Source organism: Zalophus californianus, chromosome 11 (assembly GCF_009762305.2).
Source record: "Zalophus californianus isolate mZalCal1 chromosome 11, mZalCal1.pri.v2, whole genome shotgun sequence".
NCBI lineage: Eukaryota > Metazoa > Chordata > Mammalia > Carnivora > Otariidae > Zalophus > Zalophus californianus.
The window spans coordinates 84,360,857-84,380,613 of NC_045605.1; the positions used below are offsets into that span (position 1 = coordinate 84,360,857).

Sequence of the window (19,757 nt, forward strand, 5' to 3'; positions counted from 1 at the left end):
GAGATATTGATTCAGGTGTACTTGGCATAGCAGTTCATTAACTACATGTTAATTATCTATGATTACTCCAGAAAAGCTATATCATCTTTTAGGTTGCTTCATTAAATCATTAATTTTCTTGGAGGTAACTAAGCTTGACATAATTAAGCCATCTCAGTCTCCACAGATTTTTATCTTCCTATGATGTCAAGAACACTGAGCTAGTTAATATAAGGCGTTGTAACTTACTCCCTGGGTGTATTGACTGTATATTTTTAGATTATTTATACTATTTTGGTTCATTTTATGTTATATTTAATCTCATAAATTTCCTTAATGTTATAGCTTAGATTTTGAATTTTCTGTGTAATAAGCCCACTGATGTATTTGAACCACTTCTTACCAACAGTTCTTTGACCCATGGCTACAGAAGGCTGCTTCAGTTTATCCAGAAAGTCATATATGAGGAAGGATTTGATGGCTCCAATCCCCAGGTATTGAGCACCTTCAAAACCTTTTATAATCATGTATGTAATGCTGCTTTCAAACTCTCTAGAGGTAAACCCAGAGGTTTTAGAATCATCAACAGTGAACAAGCTGTTCCCAAGCTCAGAAGATGTCAATAAGCAGAGCACAGGCAGCCTTAGTTTAATTGTTAATGTGTATTTAAAGTTTTAGCTAAGTTCTCAGTGGATGCACAGAAGATGTATACACACATTGTCGACATAAATTATTTTTAAATATGTATTTATAGCACCTGGAATTAATAAATAGCCACATTTGGAAAATTACTCCTAAATCTGCAAGACTTGTACTTTCTTATCTAAATTTTTTATATTTGTCATTCAGTCTTGAATTGAATTACCTTATGAGTAAGGATTAATTATTTTAAGATTTTATTTCTTATAACATCATGCTTTGATTTGTCTCATTGAATAAAAAATGCATTTTTATTTGCTGTCTTAAAATATTTTATAACTTAATTATTTCTCTGTAGCGTCTAAAAATGGAAGTTTTTAAATTCCCACTATTAAAGATTCCAAATTCCTACTATTAAAGATGTTCCAGTTAGTTTAACTTAAACAAAATAAGAGAAATTTTATTTCTAGATATCATGCCTTTCAGAAGTCTTTCTCAGTGATTTTAATTGTTGTAGCTGCTAAAGATTTTCAGTTCATTATTATTATTTTAGCAGAATTATTTCCAAAGCACCATTATTTTTACTGAAGAAAGCAAAGAATCCAAAAGTCTTTTTTTTGGCATTATCAAGTACATTTGCTCTTAATCCATAAATTTTAAGCATTCTTATAAACTTTACTGCTGTATTTAATGTTTTTTTCCACAGCAAGATAATTTTTAAATTTGTTTTGATCATCAGTTTAATAACTAGTTGAAAATACTTACGTGTGTGGTGGAGCATACACATTTATTTATAGATGGCTCTTCACGTATGCTACAGTTTTTGTGATGGGCCTTGGTTTTTATTACAATTTTATCTTGCTCATTGTTGCTCCATTTTTGGTCCTAGCTAAGATTTATGGGCACTGTGTCCGCCCTTTGGTGGCATTGCCCGTCAGGAGAGGTAAATTGGTCCCTGACAGACACCTCTCCCCACTCGCTGTGGTTACTATAGAAACAGGCATGTCATAACAGTTCCTATGATACAGTGTGCAGAGCTGCTGTTCTTGCAGAATGATGATACATCTTCTAAGAGCAGGAAATTTTATAAAATGCAAAACAGCAAAGGCAATAACAAAAAGATATACACATACTTGCATATATATGTATATACATACATATATGTACACACATCTACAGACATCCGTCCAAAGGACCCTTGATCAGTAAGCTATTACTGGAATGGAATGAAATGTTTGTTTTCTTAGTTATTTATTTGAGTATGAAAAACACCACCATTTTCAATAAATAGTACTTTATTTCATGAAAGTTGATAAACAACAAACTGAACTGGTTTGTTTCTCTGAACTGGAGGTTCTACAACTATTGACTTACATAAAGATTAAACAGTTGAGGTAGATATTTATATGGTGAATACCAAGAATGCTGAAAAAAATTTACAACATGCCAATAAGTTATAAAATTCCAATTTTATTGGAACAAAAGCAAATTTTATGTTGTTTTTTTGTTACTATATTTCTATATTGTTATGTTATAGAATGTATCATTTGCTAAATTGCCTCATCTATACATCTGTCTCAGAAACTTTAGATGAGTTCAAGAAGCCACAAAAATGCATCTATGAAGCACTACTTCAAAAAATATTATTCCTGAGTCAAAATAATGTTCTGATACTGAAATAAATCCTCCTTTAAAAAAAAAGATTTTTTTATTTATTCATTTGAGAGACAGAGAGAGCACAGCATGGGGGAGAGGCAGAGGGAGAGGGAGAAGCAAGACTCCCTGCTGAGCTGGGAGCCTGACATGGGATGGGGCTCAACCCCAGGACCCTCGGATCATGACCTGAGCTGAAGGCAGACCCTTAACCGACTGAGCCACCGAGGCGCCCCAAATCCTTCTTTTTAAAAGGAAATTTTCATCTTATTTTCTCTATCACTACATTTTCAAATAAGCTTATATTGTCAAATAACCTAATTTAGTTTATTTGAAATAGGCTATAAGAAACTGAGTATTATATACTATTATATAATTACCTTGGTGGTAAGTAAAGTATTGTAGCTCATCTGTAAAGATATTTGGAATGGAGATATTTACAAATTGCTGTCATAATTTCATTTAAGTTATGATTTTTTAAATATCTAAAGAAATGTACAATAAAGATGAAATTTGAACATTGATTTTACTTAGAATACCAGATTAAATATTTGAGATGTTCTCATAGGAATAAATTTAACTATTTATTGTTCAGCTTTCCACAAAAGTTTATTTTATAAATTTTAATATGCCTAACAATGTGCCCATTATTATATAGCATAGCAAAGGAATTATATGTCCAAAATGACACAGGAAATTTGTAATTCAGCCTTTTTTTTTTTGCAATTACTGTCATTTTTTTAAAAATATAAATGTATTCCCTATGTTGAAGTATTATCTCAGTTATGTTCTGGTGTGCTGAGTACCTATCTCACTTAACTACCTTATTATTCATTCTTTGGCTTTAATATTTTCATTTTATTTTCAGATATATCAGTATATCTGTCAAAGTCGCTAAACCTCTATAGTTCTCCTGCTTCTGCACCTAACAGCATTTTTCTTATAAACTTTTAGCAGATGTTCTTTGATATAATAGTTGGTAATGGTGATTGGGTTAAAATATACAGCTGACCTTTGATTTCTGAAATGTTGACAGGGGAAACAATATAATGCTGCTCTCCTTCTACCTTCAGGTTTTGTTCTAATACCTAGATTTTGGGGGAAGGTTTTCTCTCCCTTTTTCCAGATGGCTCTTTCTGTTGAGAATCTAATTTAAGCTACAGTTCATGAGAAAACAAGTTTAGGAATGACAAAATGAAACTTAATCTTGCCATTTTACTTAAATTCTGAGTTTCTAAGTAATACAGTGTAAGGGATAACCTATCAGTTCACAAATATCTTACATGAATTCATCAAAAACTTATTTAAACTTCTAACCCATGCCCTGGTACATATTATTACCTTCATTTCATTTAAGTAATGCAGAAATTAAAAAAGAAAACAATTTTTATGGACTGCCAAGGATCATAACATATATCTTAAGGTGATTGCCTATCATAAACTTAATATGACCAGAAAAGAAAATTGGACCAGCTGCCTTAATAGTCTCATCATGTTCCAGGTCCTTGGAGTCAGGAAGGTGTTTTTAAATGTGCTTAAACTAAATTCCTTTTTCTGTAATCTCATTTTAATAGCTTTATCCAACCCATTGTGTTCCTTTATATATTTGACAGATTGTATGGGCTTATAGTACAACGTTCTAGTCTATCCTTTTTATTGTAGAGATGAGAAAATGAATGCCTAAGTAGTGTAGGGTCTTGCCCAGAACCACATCTTCTTAGTTACACAGTCCAGACTGTGAATATCTGTCTTATAATTCCATTTTACTAATTATTGTCCCCTTTTGTTTTTCCTCTTTTAACATTTCAGTGTTTTGTTCATTTTCCCTACTTTCCTTTGTTAATAAGTTCTCAAAAATACACAAACTCAACTTTCATCTGTAATATTAGGGAGATACTGGTTGGTTAATAAATTGTATTAGTTAAATAAATTTTATTAGTTTTATTATAGCAATAACAAGTGATATATTGTAGGATCTAGCTTCATCAGAAATCACACTCAAAAATGGCACATGTTCCAAACTTTTGCTTTAAGAGAGAAAACTTAACTTTCCCCATTGAAATTTTAATAATAATTTTTCAATTATTTCCATGCACCAGGTTTTGCTAATGTCTCCTCCTTTGCCCAGAAATTTTGCCAGATTGCTATGGAAAGCATATATAAAACATTTGTTCAGTTGGAATAACCCAAACAGTAAAATTTGTTATAAATATATCTCTGGCAAACACTTATTGATAATCATCCTAGGTTTTATTTAATGGTTTTTAAATGTTCTTTTCCCAGGAAATATTAGTCACTATTATGACCTTAATATCAGTACTCTTAACTTCTAGATGTTTACTTGTTCAATTTTATGAAAGCATTGAACTTAAATTATTTTGTAAAAATAGCTTCAAGAAGAATAAGTAAAGGCATATATAGAGTGTAAAACCAAAACACACATTTTTAACTTCTTTCAAACAAAGTATCAGGCATTGGACACAGAAGCATTAAATGAGAAATATTGAGCAAATTATAGTTTATTGAAAGACTTGTAGAATTTTGTAATACTAAGAATAGTTTGTAAGCATTCTGGTTTAGGTGTTCTTTATTGCTACCTGATTTTTTATATATTATTTCAGGCACCTCAAACATAATCCTCAGAGTAGTCACTGTTAAAATATAGAAGCTTGAGACTTTTGATACTCTTCAAATTTTCCAAAAGTAAGAAAAAGTCAGCTGGGTTTTTTTTGCACTCTTGTAATAATGAAGATTTCCTTCATTGCCTTATACTAACTACACATAAAGGTTTTTACCCCCTCTACTGACATTATCTCCCTAATCTTTCATAAATTTAAAAACTGGCAAAGAGAAGTAAAAGAGGTATCCTACCGGTTAACAAAACCTAATGTGTTTACCTCCCTCCCACTTTTCTCTAGAAAAAACAGAAAAATATTTTAAGAATAGGAATCCAGAATCTTGGTTCACCTTTGTGGGGAGATGACATTTGCTGTACAGAAAACTGTGACAACAGCCACAGCCTTACGAAGTTCCTGTATGTTCTCCGTGGTCTTCTACGAACCTCTCTTTCAGCCTGTATCATCACAATGCCAGCACATCTTATCCAGGTACGAATTGTTCCAAAAGTTCTTTCCCCTAACTAGTGTGACATAATGAAGTGCAATATATAAATGCTTTATGAGTCTGAGTCTGATAAGTTATTTTCATATGCCATTTAAGTAAAACAGATTTCAGAAATGCCAGAGAGGAAAATGTCTTTTACTTTAGATTGTTAAATTGTTGTGTATTTGTGGTTTTAATATACAGTGAGTGTATGGTAAGTCCATCTTTAATAATGTTATTATTTTTTTCTTTGATTTCTTGTAAACATATAATATCATTGTGACATAAGGTTGATTTTTACTGATTTTATCTTTTCATTAATCATAAAGCTGATCTGAACATAGGTCTTAAAGAAATATTTGTACACCTATGTTCTTAGCAGCATTATTTATAATAGCTAAAATGTGGAAGCAATCTGAGAATCCATTAACAGATGAATCCATAAGCAAGATGTGGCCTATATTGCAATGGAATATTATTCAACCTTGAAAAGGAAGGCAATTCTGACATACGCAGCAACACTGATGAATCTTAAGGACATTATCCTAAGTGAAATAAGTCAGTCACAAAAAGACAAATACTGTGATTCCATTTACATGAGGTACTTAACGTATTAAACATAGAGACCGACGGTAGTATGGTGGTTGCCAGGGTCTGGGGGGAAGAGGGAATGGCAAGTTATTATTTAATAGGTACAGAGTTTCAGTTTTACAAAATGAAAACAGGTCTGGAAATTGTTAGTGGTGATGGTAGCATAACATTATGAATGTATTTAATATCACTGAACTGTACACTTAAAAATGGTTAAAATGGTAAATTTTACATATCTTTTTCCACGTTCAAAATTTTGAAGGAAAAAAGTTGATCTGAATAGGACAAGTCCCCTTCTTCCCTTGCTGTTTCTGTGTATAAACCTCCTGAAGCTACACTCTCAGGAAAACAGGTCAGTCCTCCCCAGATAGAAAAAGAGGGATCTTTGCAAGATTTTCCTCAACGGCTCAAAAAGTCCTTTTCTTAAGAATGTTCAAGAGGGGGGCACCTGGGTGGCTCAGTCGTTAAGCGTCTGCCTTCAGCTCAGGTCATGATCCCGGAGTCCTGGGATCTAGTCCCGCATCGGGCTCCCTGCTCCGCAGGAAGCCTGCTTCTCCTTCTCCTACTCCCCCTGTTTGTGTTCCCTCTCTCTCTGTGTCTCTCTCTGTCGAATAAATAAATAAAATCTTAAAAAAAAAAAAAAAAAAAGAATGTTCAAGAGGCTGGGGTGCCTGGCTGGCTCAGTCAGAAGAGCATGCAACTCTTGATCTCAGGTTCATGAGTTCAAACCCCACATTGGGTATAGAGATTACTTAAAGAAATAAAATTTTTAAAAAAACTTTATTTTCTCTTTTTTTATTTCATTTTTTTCCCTTGAGAGAGAGAGTGGGCAATGGGTGTGGAGGGTGGAGGGGCAGAGGAAGAGGGAGAGAGAAAATCCTAAGTAGTCTCCATGCTCAGCACGGAGCCCAACGCAGGACAGTCTCATGACCCTGAGACCATGACCTGAGCCAAAATCAAGAGTCAGACGTTCAACCCACTGAGCCACCCAGGTGCCCTCTCAAAAAAAATTTTTTAAAAAGAGAGTTCAAGAGGCAAGTTCGGGACAATTTTCATCATTATTATTATTGTACAAGTAAGAGAAAAACTAGAATTATATATTTTTCCATGGTATTACTATATACGTATATATATATACTAGAAATAAAAAATTGGCTGCAATGAATGGAATGTGAAAATCAAAATAGGCAAAATCACTGAAATCATTTTTTCTAATGTACATACTAAAACACTATGAGGGAAGTGGGGATAGGGGATGGGTGGCTGGGTGGTGGACATTGGGGAGGGTATGTGTTGCGGTGAGTGCTGTGTATTGTGAAAGACTGATGAATCACAGACCTGTGTCCTGAAACAAATAATACATTATATGTTAATAATAAAAAATTTTTTTTAAAAACACTGATTTAAAATGACATTTATAGCAGAAGAGTTTTGAGTTTTGTTTTCCTTTACTTCTCTAGGAAGTCATAATAATAGCAATAATGATAGCAGCTAATAAATATAAAACACTTAAAGTCAGGATCTAATGGTTCTTATAAATTTTTATGTAACTACTGTTACAATCTCCATTTTACACATAAGGAAACTGAAGTACACAAAAATTAAGAAACTAGATGAATGTTTAGTACTTGAGAAACCATGATTTGAACCTAGAAAATGGATTCCAGAACCACATACTAGAATATGTAACAGGTTTTTATTCTAGAACTCATTCAAAGCTAGTAAATCTCATATCTTTTATCTTAGAGCTAGAAATGACATGGGGCTCATCTGTGGTAGGCTCCTGCCTTTGGACAAGTAAAGCATTATCTCTATTTTGCAACTGAGGTCTGAACTGAAATGACATGTTCAAGCAAATCACAGAAACTAAGACTGTACTTGGTAAGATTACATGGTTCTATGCAAACTCTACATTTAACTACATTAACAGAAATATGAGATATAATTGAAATTTGGAGTTTGCCAAGGAGATAAAGAAATACCATTTTAACATGCTGTATCTAAACATACCGTATAAGGGTTAAAGCTGAGACTTTGTTAAGGACCCATGTGAAGTTTGTGAAACATAAATCCTTCATGAGGATTCCTTCATGAGCTTTCCTTCAATGTATAGGAAAAGGTTCATATTTTCCTTTAAGATAAAGTCACTATTTTAAGTGATTATTTAAGCATTTTAAGATAGTCTGATATAGCACTGTATTCCTTCCTGCACAAGTGGAGAGAGAAGTGTAATTGACAGTGTACCCCCATACATTGTCAGTGACTTGTGCTTTTGAGCTTTCTGAGGGTTACCATAGCAACTTTCTACTGTTCAAGTTAGCATTCCTCTTCGATAATTACAAACTTTTAGCAAAATAAAAATTCTTTTTTTTTTTTAAGATTTTGTTTATTTATTTGAGAGAGAGAATGAGAGATAGAGAGCACGAGAGGGAAGGGGGTCAGAGGGAGAAGCAGACTCCCTGCTGAGCAGGGAGCCCGATGCGGGACTCGATCCCGGGACTCCAGGATCATGACCTGAGCCGAAGGCAGTCGCTTAACCAACTGAGCCACCCAGGCGCCCCTAAAAATTAATTCTTAATCAAAAAGAAATTTTGACTTTTCACATCAAGATTTCTTTTTTTTTTTAAGTAAATACATGGGGCTCAAACTCACAACCCCGAATTGATATCAAGAGTTGCATGCTGTCCCAACTGAGCCAGCTAGGTGCCTCTCAACATCAAGATTTCTTAAATCCAAATATTTCCCTCTCAACAAATTGGGGAGAAAAATCTGCATTTCTTATAAATTTAGTTATTGAAGCTGTGTTTTACTATTTTATTCATTCACTCATTTTTTCTACACTGTTTTTGTGACTGGTAGTACTGTAGCCCACTTTATATATCAGTGAAATTTTTAAAAATTGAACAAGATACTGGTTCCTTTCAGAGACCTTACTCTCTAGTTGGGAGATAAACATTAAAAACTTGTGTTACAATCTGAAAATGAAGTTAAGGAAACAGTTGCATTCATAACAGCACCAAAAAGAATAAAATACTTAGGAATAATTTTCACAAGGAAAATGTAAAACTTATACTCTGAAAACTATAAAACATTGTTGAAAGAAATTTTTAATGATCTAAATGAATGGAAAAACTTCTGAGGTGCATGGATCAGAAGGTTCAAAATGAATATGACCATAGTCTCCAAAATCATCTACAGATCCAATGCAGTCCTTATCAGAATTCCAGTTGACTTTTTGGGAGAAATTTGCAAGCTTATTCTAAAATGACTATGGAATTTCAGAGGACTTAGAATAACCAAAATAATCCTAAAAAGGAATAAAGTAGGAGGGCTCATATTTCTCAATTGCAAAATTTACTATAAAACAATGGTAAAAGGCAGTGTAGTACTCTCATAAAATAGGCATATAAATCAACGGAATAGAATTGAGAGTTTAGAAATAAATCCATACAGTCAACTGATTTCAATGAGAGTGCCAAGACCATTCAATAAGAAAAGAATCATCTTTTTCAACAAATGGAATGGGACAACTAGATAGCCACATGAGCAAAAGAATGAAGTTGGACTATTACCCCAAGGCATGTACAAAAATTAATTCAAATGGATCGAAGACCTAAATGTAAGAGCCAAAACTATAAAACTCTTATAAAAAAACTTTGGGAAAAATCTTTATAACCTTAGATTTGGCAAAGAATTCTTAGATATGGCACTAAAAGCACAAACAATGAAGAAAAAATAGACAAAGGGGACTTCATCAAACTTAGAAACTTCTTTTCTTTAAAGTAGCCTCCATGCCCAATGTGGGGCTTGAACTCACAGCCCTCAGATGAAGAGTCACGTGCTCTACGAACTGAGCCAGCCATGCACCTCAAAATTAAAAACTTTTGTGTTCAAAAGACACCATCAAGAAATCATAATGATAGGTGAAAATATTTACAAGTCATTTATCTGATTAGAGATTTGTATCTACAACACATAAAGAATGCTTTCAACTCAATAATAAAAAGACAATTTAATAAAAAATGGGAAAGGAATTTGAATATACAGTTTCCAAAGAAGATAGACAAATGGCCAGTTAGCACATGAAAGATGCTCAACATCATGAATCATCAAAAATGCAAATCAGAATTACAATGAGATACTACTACTTTACACTATCTAGAATGGGTAAAAAAGGTAGCAGTAAATGTTGGCAAGGTGAAGAAATTGGAACCGTCATATTTTGCTGGTGGGAATGTAAAAGGGTACAGCTGCTTTGGAAACAGTCTGGCACTTTTCAGTGATTCATCATAGAGTTATCATATGACCCAGCAATTCCACTCATTAGTATATACCCAAGAGAAATGAGACCCTGTGTCCACATAGAAACATGCGCATGAATGTTTATAGCACCATTATTCATAAGAGCCAAAAGGTGGAAACAGCCTAAATCTCCATTACTGATGCCTGGATAAACAAATGTGGTATATCCATACAATGAAATATTATTTGGCTATAAAAAGGAATGAAGTACTAATATTTGCTACAAGATGGATGAACCTTAAAAAAGATTATGCCAAGTAAAAGAAGCCATCACAAAAGAACGTATACTATATGATTTCATTAATATGAAGGTCCTGAATAGGAAATCTGTAGAGACAGAAAATAAATAGCGTTACCTAGGGTTTGGTGTATAGGGAGACACGGAGACCTTGAATATGCGGAGGGGTGATTTGTAAAAAGATTGAAGGTTTGGGTTTTTTTTTTAAGTGAAGAAAATGTGATAAAATTGCCTTGAGTGATGGTTGCACATATCTGTGAATACTAAAAAAACCACTGAATTGTGCACTTTAAATGGGTGAATTGTTATTTAAATAAAGCTGCTGATAAAAAAAAAGATGTTACAAAATAGTTGGTAAATCTGATAGAGTTATGAGGATATCAGATCAGAACTTAAGTCCAGTGATTCTCATGCTATTTTATCTCAGAACCTCTTTACAATCTTAAAAACTATGGACAATCTCAACACTTTTTTTTCATTTGGGTTGTATCTAATGATATTTACCATGTTAGAAACAAACAAATTTTTAAATTTTTATGAATTCATTTAAAATAATAAAATGATTACACAATTGTAAATAATAGTGATTTTCCAAAAGAAAACAAAAAATTTTAGCAGGAAGAGTAATGTTGTTTTTACATTTTTCCTTAGTAGAAAACAGCAGGTTCTAATATTGGCTTCCTTATTCAATCCATTGTGATATATTGTTTTGGTTGAAAAATGAAAAGAAAATCTGACTTCATACAGATAAATTGTTGGAAAAGGGAGAACTGTTTTAATAGCCTTTTCAGATAATTGTGGATATTCTTTTTCAATACACACTGAAACTCAAAAAATAAACGATTACAATGTGGAATCAAAAACTGTATCAGTGAACTTTTTCATAGTATGTTACACTAAAGGGCATTGGCTTATTCTGTGCTTTGAATGGGTCTTTTACCCATTCAAGATATCAACATTTCATTCCTTGGTCATTTGGAAGGCATTGATTCACCGAGTTATGCAGATCTTGCAAATATTTACACATTTCATTATACAGTATCAAACAATCATATTGGTTAATATCAGCACCATCTACAGTGTTATACATGCCACAGTTTACTTTTATTGCTGATTAGTTTTTGAATGTAAAAATATACCACAATTTCTACTGATGGGCATGAGTTCTTTCCAGATTGAAGCTATTATGAATAAAGTTACTATGGACATTAATGTATGAGTCTTTGTACAGATATGTATTTTCATCTCTCTAGGAATCACATCCTTCCAAACCTTTTTATTTTCGGTCTTTCATATTTTAGCCATTGTAGTGCCCGTAAAATGTATGACATTGTGGTAATTTGCATTTCCTTGATAACTAATGATGTTCACCATCTTATCATATACTTGTTGGCTATTTGCCTGTCTTCCTTTGTCTGTCTTTTTTCCATTGTTTTGAGTCATTTATCTCCTCATTGAATGGTAAAATTCCTTAAATATTTTAGGTATATCTTTGCAATAATTTTCTTCCAGTCTATGACGTGGCCTTTTCTATTAACAGTATCTTTTGAAGAGCTGAAGTTTTTAATCTTAATGAAGTTTAACTTATCACTTTTTTTAATGGTTAGCAGTTTCTCTCCCCTATTCCTCCCATTTTACAAGTCTTTGCCCTCTCTAGGGTTTTTTTCCTATGTTTTCATCTAAAAATTTTGTAGTTTTATCTTTTACTAACATTTTATCTTTTACTAACAGGTCAATGTATTCCAATTTGAATTTTTTACACAACTTTAGTTCATGTTCTCAAATTGTTATTGACTTATTATTTAACATTCTAATTATATGTTAACACGCTTTACATTCACTAATTCTCTTTTTTTTAGTATTACTATTTACGAAGGTACTTACTGTCTGCCTCAAATATGTGGTTTCATATAATCTTATATATCTAATGCTTTGTGATCTCTGGGAAGTTAGAGCTACATATTTATAATTTTCTTTTTTACCAGCTTAGGTTTATGATAATAATACATCATTAAAGACAATAAAGTATAAAGATTCCTAGCACAGCAACTAGGCTTTTTCTAGATGTTCGATAAATGTTAATTAAAGAAATGATGATTCTTACTTAGGAAATTATTTCTAATATCTGATTGTTCAAACTTCTTGAATCTTTATTATAAATTACGTGATTTTAGCATCTTTTTTCTAACATACCCCAACCTTATCTGCAAATGGCCAATTTATTAAAATGTCATTTAGTTACCTTAATTATATCAGGATATACCAGCATATTTCAAGCCTTATGACTGAAAAGTTTGGCATAAATAAGAAATGAATTTTGCCTCCTTGGCCAGTAGAATTTATTTATAATTTTATAAGAGGATAATTTATTTTTCTGTTAAGGGCTTTTTACAGATTGTGCATGAACCTAACATTGTGAGTTTATAATCACATGAATATCATAGGGAAACTCCTTTCTCTAATCATCTTAGACATTGTACACATACTTAAATTGTTTGCATTGTTAATGATGTTGTCATTATAAAGTTAATACTTTAACAAATTTGGTTAGCTTTAATGAGCTTCTTGATTATGATGATAAGTAAACTTTGGAAGAGACTTATCAGATACTGGTGGTAATATTGCTACTCTTACTAGTATTGCAACTATGCTATTACTATAACTATTAGGCACATACCACATGCCAAACACCCTACAAGCATTATGTTCTTGAATATTGACCACAAGCCTTACCTCTATTTTTACAAGGTCACATAGTTAATAAGTGGCAAGGCCAGTAATGTTCTAACTCATGTTTTTCCCTGACTCCAAACTCCAATATCTTCACTGTTAAGTTATATAGCTAGCTGACCTAATCATCACAAAAACTTTGCAAGATAGGTGTAATGCCAATTGCAAACAAGATTAAACTGAAATTAAGTGATTCGGCAAAGTCACATATTTAATTACATATTTAAAGCTAATATCAAACTCAGATCTGTTTAAAACTTACTCTTTCCTCTCTGTCACACTACATCTTTATGTATCTTGAATTATTAACTACCTCCAATGGCAGTAACTTTCCATTAGGAAGAAAGTTCTAGGCTAACATGGCTATTGTGCAGTATTTTTAAAGAGAAAACTATCATTCTAAAACCCTTGACAAATTAGTACATGTGAAAGATTAAGTAAAAAGTTTCATTGCAGTCAGGGGAGGAAAAAAGGATGGAAGCATATTTGCTTATGTGTAACTGCAAAGCAAAGAAAAACAATTATGAAATAAACAGATATAGGGTGTTATGCACAAACGAATCATGGAACACTACATCAAAAATTAATGATGTAATATATGGTGATTAACATAACAATAAAAAATTTAAAAAAAGAAATAAACACATGTATACATGCAATTTTCTTTATTTAGTCCAAAGGGATCAATGCAAGAAAAAGGAAAAGAAATTTTTTCAAATTTTCCTGTGTAAGGAAACAGCGGTCATACTATCAGATGAGCTGAAGTCGTCCCATCTGTATCACCCGTTAAATAATGATTGAGATGATAAGGTGGACTGGATGTCCGAACATTATGCAATATTTGCACTTTGGTATTTTATAGATACATTTAAAACTTTATATAACTGGAAAAGGTACAGTTTAAATTTATGTTTTTTAAAGTACCAGTAAAAAGACTATTTTGAAATGGAAATAGGAAAGTGGAGGGTCAGACTTGGTGATGAGTCTAAGGTTAAATAATGTGAGTAAGAATTAAGACGTGTTCCTCAAAATAGAGAATATCTTTTTTAAAAACTGCTCATCCATCTAAAATTTTCCCATTTTCCATAGTCTCTTCCCTTGGCAATTTTTCTAGCTATCATATAAGTAGTTTTCTGGCCCTTATATCAGTTGAGCTATTAAAAAAAATTATTCTTTTGATCTTTGAGCATGACATCTCACCATATATTTGTTTTTATATCGAAATACTTAGGAGAAAAATATAAGACTTAACAGTTTGCTTAAGCCAATCATGATGTAAATAGGGGATAAAACTCCTAATTAAACTCTTAAAAACCACAAGGAAAATCACAATGTTTAGGCTAAGGAAAGAGAATAAGAACTGGAAGCATTATGCTTACAAAGCTAATCAAAGACATATGAATAAACAGAACCAGGGGACTGTGAGTTTATTTAATAAATCTTACAGAGTGATTTCTCTGGGCCAGTTGCAACCCTCAGCTGTTTTCAAATATTAACTCGTTTTATCCTCACAATAAGCCCATATGGTTGGTGCTATTATTGTCTCCATTTTACAGATTAGGATACAAGGGACAAAAAAATTGAAGTGACTTTCCCTAGGTCGCACAACTAATGAGGGGCAGGATTTAGACCAGAGCAATGCCCTCTAATTACCATACTCTTAACCACCATGCTATGCAGCTTACTCAATGGAAGGACTAAAATACCGTCAAAATTAAGAAACAGACTATGCACAGGTAGCGTTCAATGACAGAAGAGCCTTGGCTTTTGGAGATAGATAGACTCAATTAGTCATATGGTTTTAGTCAAGTCTTAACTTTGTCAGCCTCAGCTTCTTCCTCTGTAAAAATGGGGTGCAGAAGGCCGAATTCAGAGGATTAGCGACAACATGTGCTGACGCAGTACTGACACATAGCAGGCACTCAATATATGTCAGCAATCATTACCTTCAGTATGCTTACTTAAAAAGACTTCTGAAATCGAAAATTTGAGCAGAGATCAAGCGACAAAAAAATAAGTTGTACAAGTGCATCAAAGCAGTAGAAATCCTCAGCTTTCTTTCTCTTTTCATACAAGACTCTGACAGAGTCTTCTCCCAGGTTAGGCCTGACACAGACCCGGAGGCCTGCATGAAGTCAGATGGCCAGCTAAATCGTTGTAACATCACCGTGTTGTACCATGACTCTCTAACATCGTACGTCAACTTCCTCTCCGCTGTGACAAGTGTCATTCTATAGACTAAGTCAGGATTTAAGTGGTGATTGAATGTCTAAGGGTAATTTAACTTATTCATTCACTTAAATACTTATTGCAGGCATTGACACTCGTGGGCATATAGTAGTGTGTAAGACAAACAAGGTCCTGATCCTTGTAGAGGTTTTTCAGCACTGTAAAAGATAGAATGGATGGAGCAGAAAATGAGTATATGTAGGTATTTGCATGCTTGAGCTTGGAATTTGATAATAAAGTGGTTTCTGCAGGAAGTAGAGATATAGTTTCATATCTTTGGAAATGTCATATAATTAAACATCTATAGGTAATAGAATTGTGATACCTTTAGTTGAATATGGTGTGTAAAATATCACTAGATTAAAAGTCCATAAAATATCTATATCTCTTAAATTGGTAAAACAGCCAATCAGTGTTCTTTAGTTATTAGCATTCTGTCAGACTTGTACAGTAATGATTAGTTACCCTTTATTATACTTTTGGCATGCTTCCCATGTTTAATTTCATTGTAGGGAAGGAACACATAGTTAAGGAAATTGCAAAGAGGAGGAAAAGTTAAAATAGGGAAAATAATGACATAGATTCAAAACTGACGTTGAGTTTATTGTTATAATAAGACTTTTGCAAGCAGAATGAAAAAGAATTATTTTCAAATTTGCCTTTGAAATATTTTGTGTTCAGCCTCACAACTTTGAACTTGGAATTTTTTTTTTTATTTTCTTTGGGTTAAAACTTATTTCCATAACAGCACAGGAAAAAATAACAAGCATACATTGAAGCAAATTTATAAAAATAAATTCTAAATATCTGTTAAGAAAGCACTAAAATTATTCATCAAATATATTATGAATGTCTTAAAAAATATATCGTCTTAAACAATTTTCCCTGTGAGGTTGTAACATTACTCATATTAATATGTCTCTTTCTAGAAAATAGTTTGAGCATCTGCTCAAAGACATTGTGTTGAAAATGTATGTGAAAATGGCCAAGTTAAATACAGACTTTGTTACATGCTAGACTATGGAGTAAAGTGTCCTTAGAAAGAGCAGAACTACGGCCGGCTCCCCTATATTCCAGCATTACCCAGTTCCCAGATCCCTGCTGTGTAGTTGTTCCACTCGCCAAGAAGCCTGTTAAAGAGCCCCCCAGAGCATGTGTACAGCCCTCCATGTTAATAGTTAATTGGTGAGGATGGCAAGATGAGAGGACAGCCGAACATGTGGTCTCTCAGACTCAAGCCGTAGACAGACCTTTAGTTATAATAACAGCAGCTGCTCACGTTCTCACAACTCAACTGTTCAAAACTATTGTCGAATGAAGGTTGTCGTGGATTGAAAAAAAAAAAAAGAGGGAAGGTTACATCTAAGAAAAATAACTAATACCCTACCTTGAAATTCTTACTATGTTTTATTTAAGTATGAGAAATATTACTTCAACTCTTTAAAACTTAAGTATAAATTTCTAATTTAAAGGTTGTTCTATTTCAGGTATATTGAACATGCTACTGCTTTCTTCCCATTTACTGTTAGAAACAGAAATGTTTGTGCACCGTTCAAAACTTTTTAATGAGATTTTTTGCAAAGTGATACCTTTGAAGCAGTTACAATAGGATACTGTTTGATTTCCATATCAGCAAGATATGAAGCTATAATTTTTTTTGGTCTTATAAATGGAAACTGGCTCACTGTTAGTGAACTCTGTCATCCACCTCCGAATTATATAACATTTTGTGCCTTTTAAATTAATTTTATATTCAATTCCTAGTGACAGTTGGGTGCTTGAAGAAAATGATAACCGATAACATTTATTCTTTTGGAAATAAAAATTAAGTTTTATGCCAAAAAAATTTAGTTTTATGCCTTATTATGATTTCATTGGTAAGGTGAAAGGAAAATAAATTTCTCTTAGCTAATGCATTTTATTTACACAATCTATGACAGGTTGTTCTTGATTTGTTTTTATTGATCAAAAGCACTTTTACCTGAAACTGTTAGGAAATAAATATCCAAGAACTTAGAATTATGATTAAAATGGGGGGGTTTCTCAGAGCTTTCCTTTCAGGAAGAAAATTTACTTTTTATTATTGCTAGTTTATTCCAACTGTCATAACCTACTTTTTAAAGGAATTTTTTAAATATAAACAACAACCTAATAAATTTCTCCTTAAGTATATAATAATGCAGGGATGAAAACTTCTTTGACATTATTCACGATAAAATATTAAATAACATTTTTTCATTCTAGAATACTTCTAAATATTGCCAGCATTTAATGTATTTGCTTACAGAACATTAGTTTATAAACTATTTAAACTTTATTTTATTCAGAACAGATTTCAGATTTGAAAGTGGCCTAGAACATATTTTGACTGGTCATCATTGGCATTTGGTCAGTTAATAGTCTTATTCAGTTTTTATCATATAACCCATGTTTTCCAACAATTTGATCCGTGGATTTTTTTCGCCATCTATCTCTTTGAAGAAAACCATCACCAGTATATTAGTTTATACCAAGGAAAACTCATTTTCTGAAGGAAAGCAGGAATAAAATGTCTTGTTATAATGTCTCTTGAAAATTGAAGTTTTTAGTGTGTTATTTTAATTGATGTATTTTCAAATTAATATTTTACAACATTAATAAAGCTTTGAACCCACTGGAATGAATGAATGTTTCAAAGTAGAGAAATTCAGAACAAGTCTTTTCGCATCCATAAACTTTTGTGTTCATGCTGAGTATCTTAGCAGCTAAACTCTAAGTCAAGTAATGGACTGCTTAGAACTAACCACTAATATGGGATTATGAGAGGTGGACTCCAGTGGCCTTGTGAATTTCTTTCTGTGTGAAATCTTTTATTCTTAAAACAAGAACTAAAATTCATTGCATGGTGAAGGAACAACAGACTTTTGTGAGTTTGTAACTATAAAATTTTGGAAAATATTTTTAATGTAATTTTTTATAAGAGCATCATTATAGGAAAGCATAACATCACCTGTCACATAACATAATCTAAGTGCACTTTAAAAGGAGAATATTTAAGGATGAAAATTAGAGATTAGATTTAATCTCTTGATCATAATTATCAATTACTAAAAGATAAAGTCAGATATTCTATCAGTTTTTCATGAGTTCCTTATCAAGATATTCTCAACTGAGAATCTGATTTTTATTTTTCTAGATCTTCTCAACTAGTCTGAAGTAGATTGTAAGAGATTAACATTTTTAGAAGATTAAAAAGCAGCAATTTTAAGAAGTCAACTGAATTGTATTAAACCTATTTTAATTTTGCACCAGATGTGTCAAATTCTAGTCTTTGAAAATTTAGTAACTTCATATGAGTCTGGTGTATTGTAAACAGAATCTATTATTCTTTAGAATAACAAATAATAGAACTGTGTTTCAACTTTGCTACTGTAGGCTGTTTATAAGAACCTATAATTCTTATAGCTCCAGTTTTTATTTTCTTCTGTTTTATATTACATATTCTGGTATCTGATCAATTTTTTAAATCAAACTTAGCTTGTAGGCATTATACGTATGTATTTAATTTACTTTCTTGGCCAAGGATGTTTGAAACTTTTTACATAAATAAACTCCAATTTTTCTCTAAGTTTCTGTCTATATAGAGAATTAGTTGCAAAGTACATGCCATTTTATCTTAGTGTAAATATGCACATTAAATAAGAGCAAGATATTTGAAATGTTCAGTAAGATAAGTGTGCATCTCTAAAGGAAAAAATTACCGTTTAGAAACCTTTCATTATATTTAATCTAACCAGAGCATATTCAGCAAGCCATAAAAAAATTTTTTTAATTTAAAACTTTTTTTTTGTTCTAAAATAACTTCGTGATGTTACACTTCATATGGTGATGCATACTGTACTTCCTTGTAGTGGTGGTGGTTGTTAAAGTACTATTTAGAGCCAAAATATTCAAATATATCAATGATAGAAATAGTGAAACATCTCATCACAGTATGGAGATTGAGTCATCTGTTTGGGCATATGGAATCTTTGGCTGTTGGACTGCAGTCTTTATAATGCCCAGTGTCCACGCATGGACACAACTGTTCTGGGAACAGAAGCAGAGAGGGACCTCTGTGTTCAGTCCACTTGAACATGGTAGAAAAAAAAGAAGAAAGGATCTTTCACATTAATTATTTTTATTATAAACTATCTTTGACTTCATCACTTTTTATGTACAGAAAATAGATACAACTTTATTTAATTTTGCCTTTTTTTTAACAAATAAAATTACTAAGCTTTTAATCTTTGGTGTTACAAGCTGTCTGAAAAAT

The 19,757-nt window shown here is 32.3% G+C and overlaps 1 protein-coding gene across 4 annotated transcripts in view; it reads left to right on the forward strand.

Moving 5' to 3' along the window:
• Window positions 1-19,757, forward strand: part of ELP4 (elongator acetyltransferase complex subunit 4) — a 253,090-nt gene that overhangs the window by 92,677 nt on the left and 140,656 nt on the right. For all 4 annotated transcript variants that reach the window (XM_027577883.2, XM_035722875.1, XM_035722877.1 and 1 more), the window contains exons 6-7: window positions 389-473; window positions 5,190-5,378. In XM_027577883.2, the coding sequence (XP_027433684.2) occupies window positions 389-473; window positions 5,190-5,378 (274 nt within the window). The remainder of the gene's footprint in view (window positions 1-388; window positions 474-5,189; window positions 5,379-19,757) is intronic.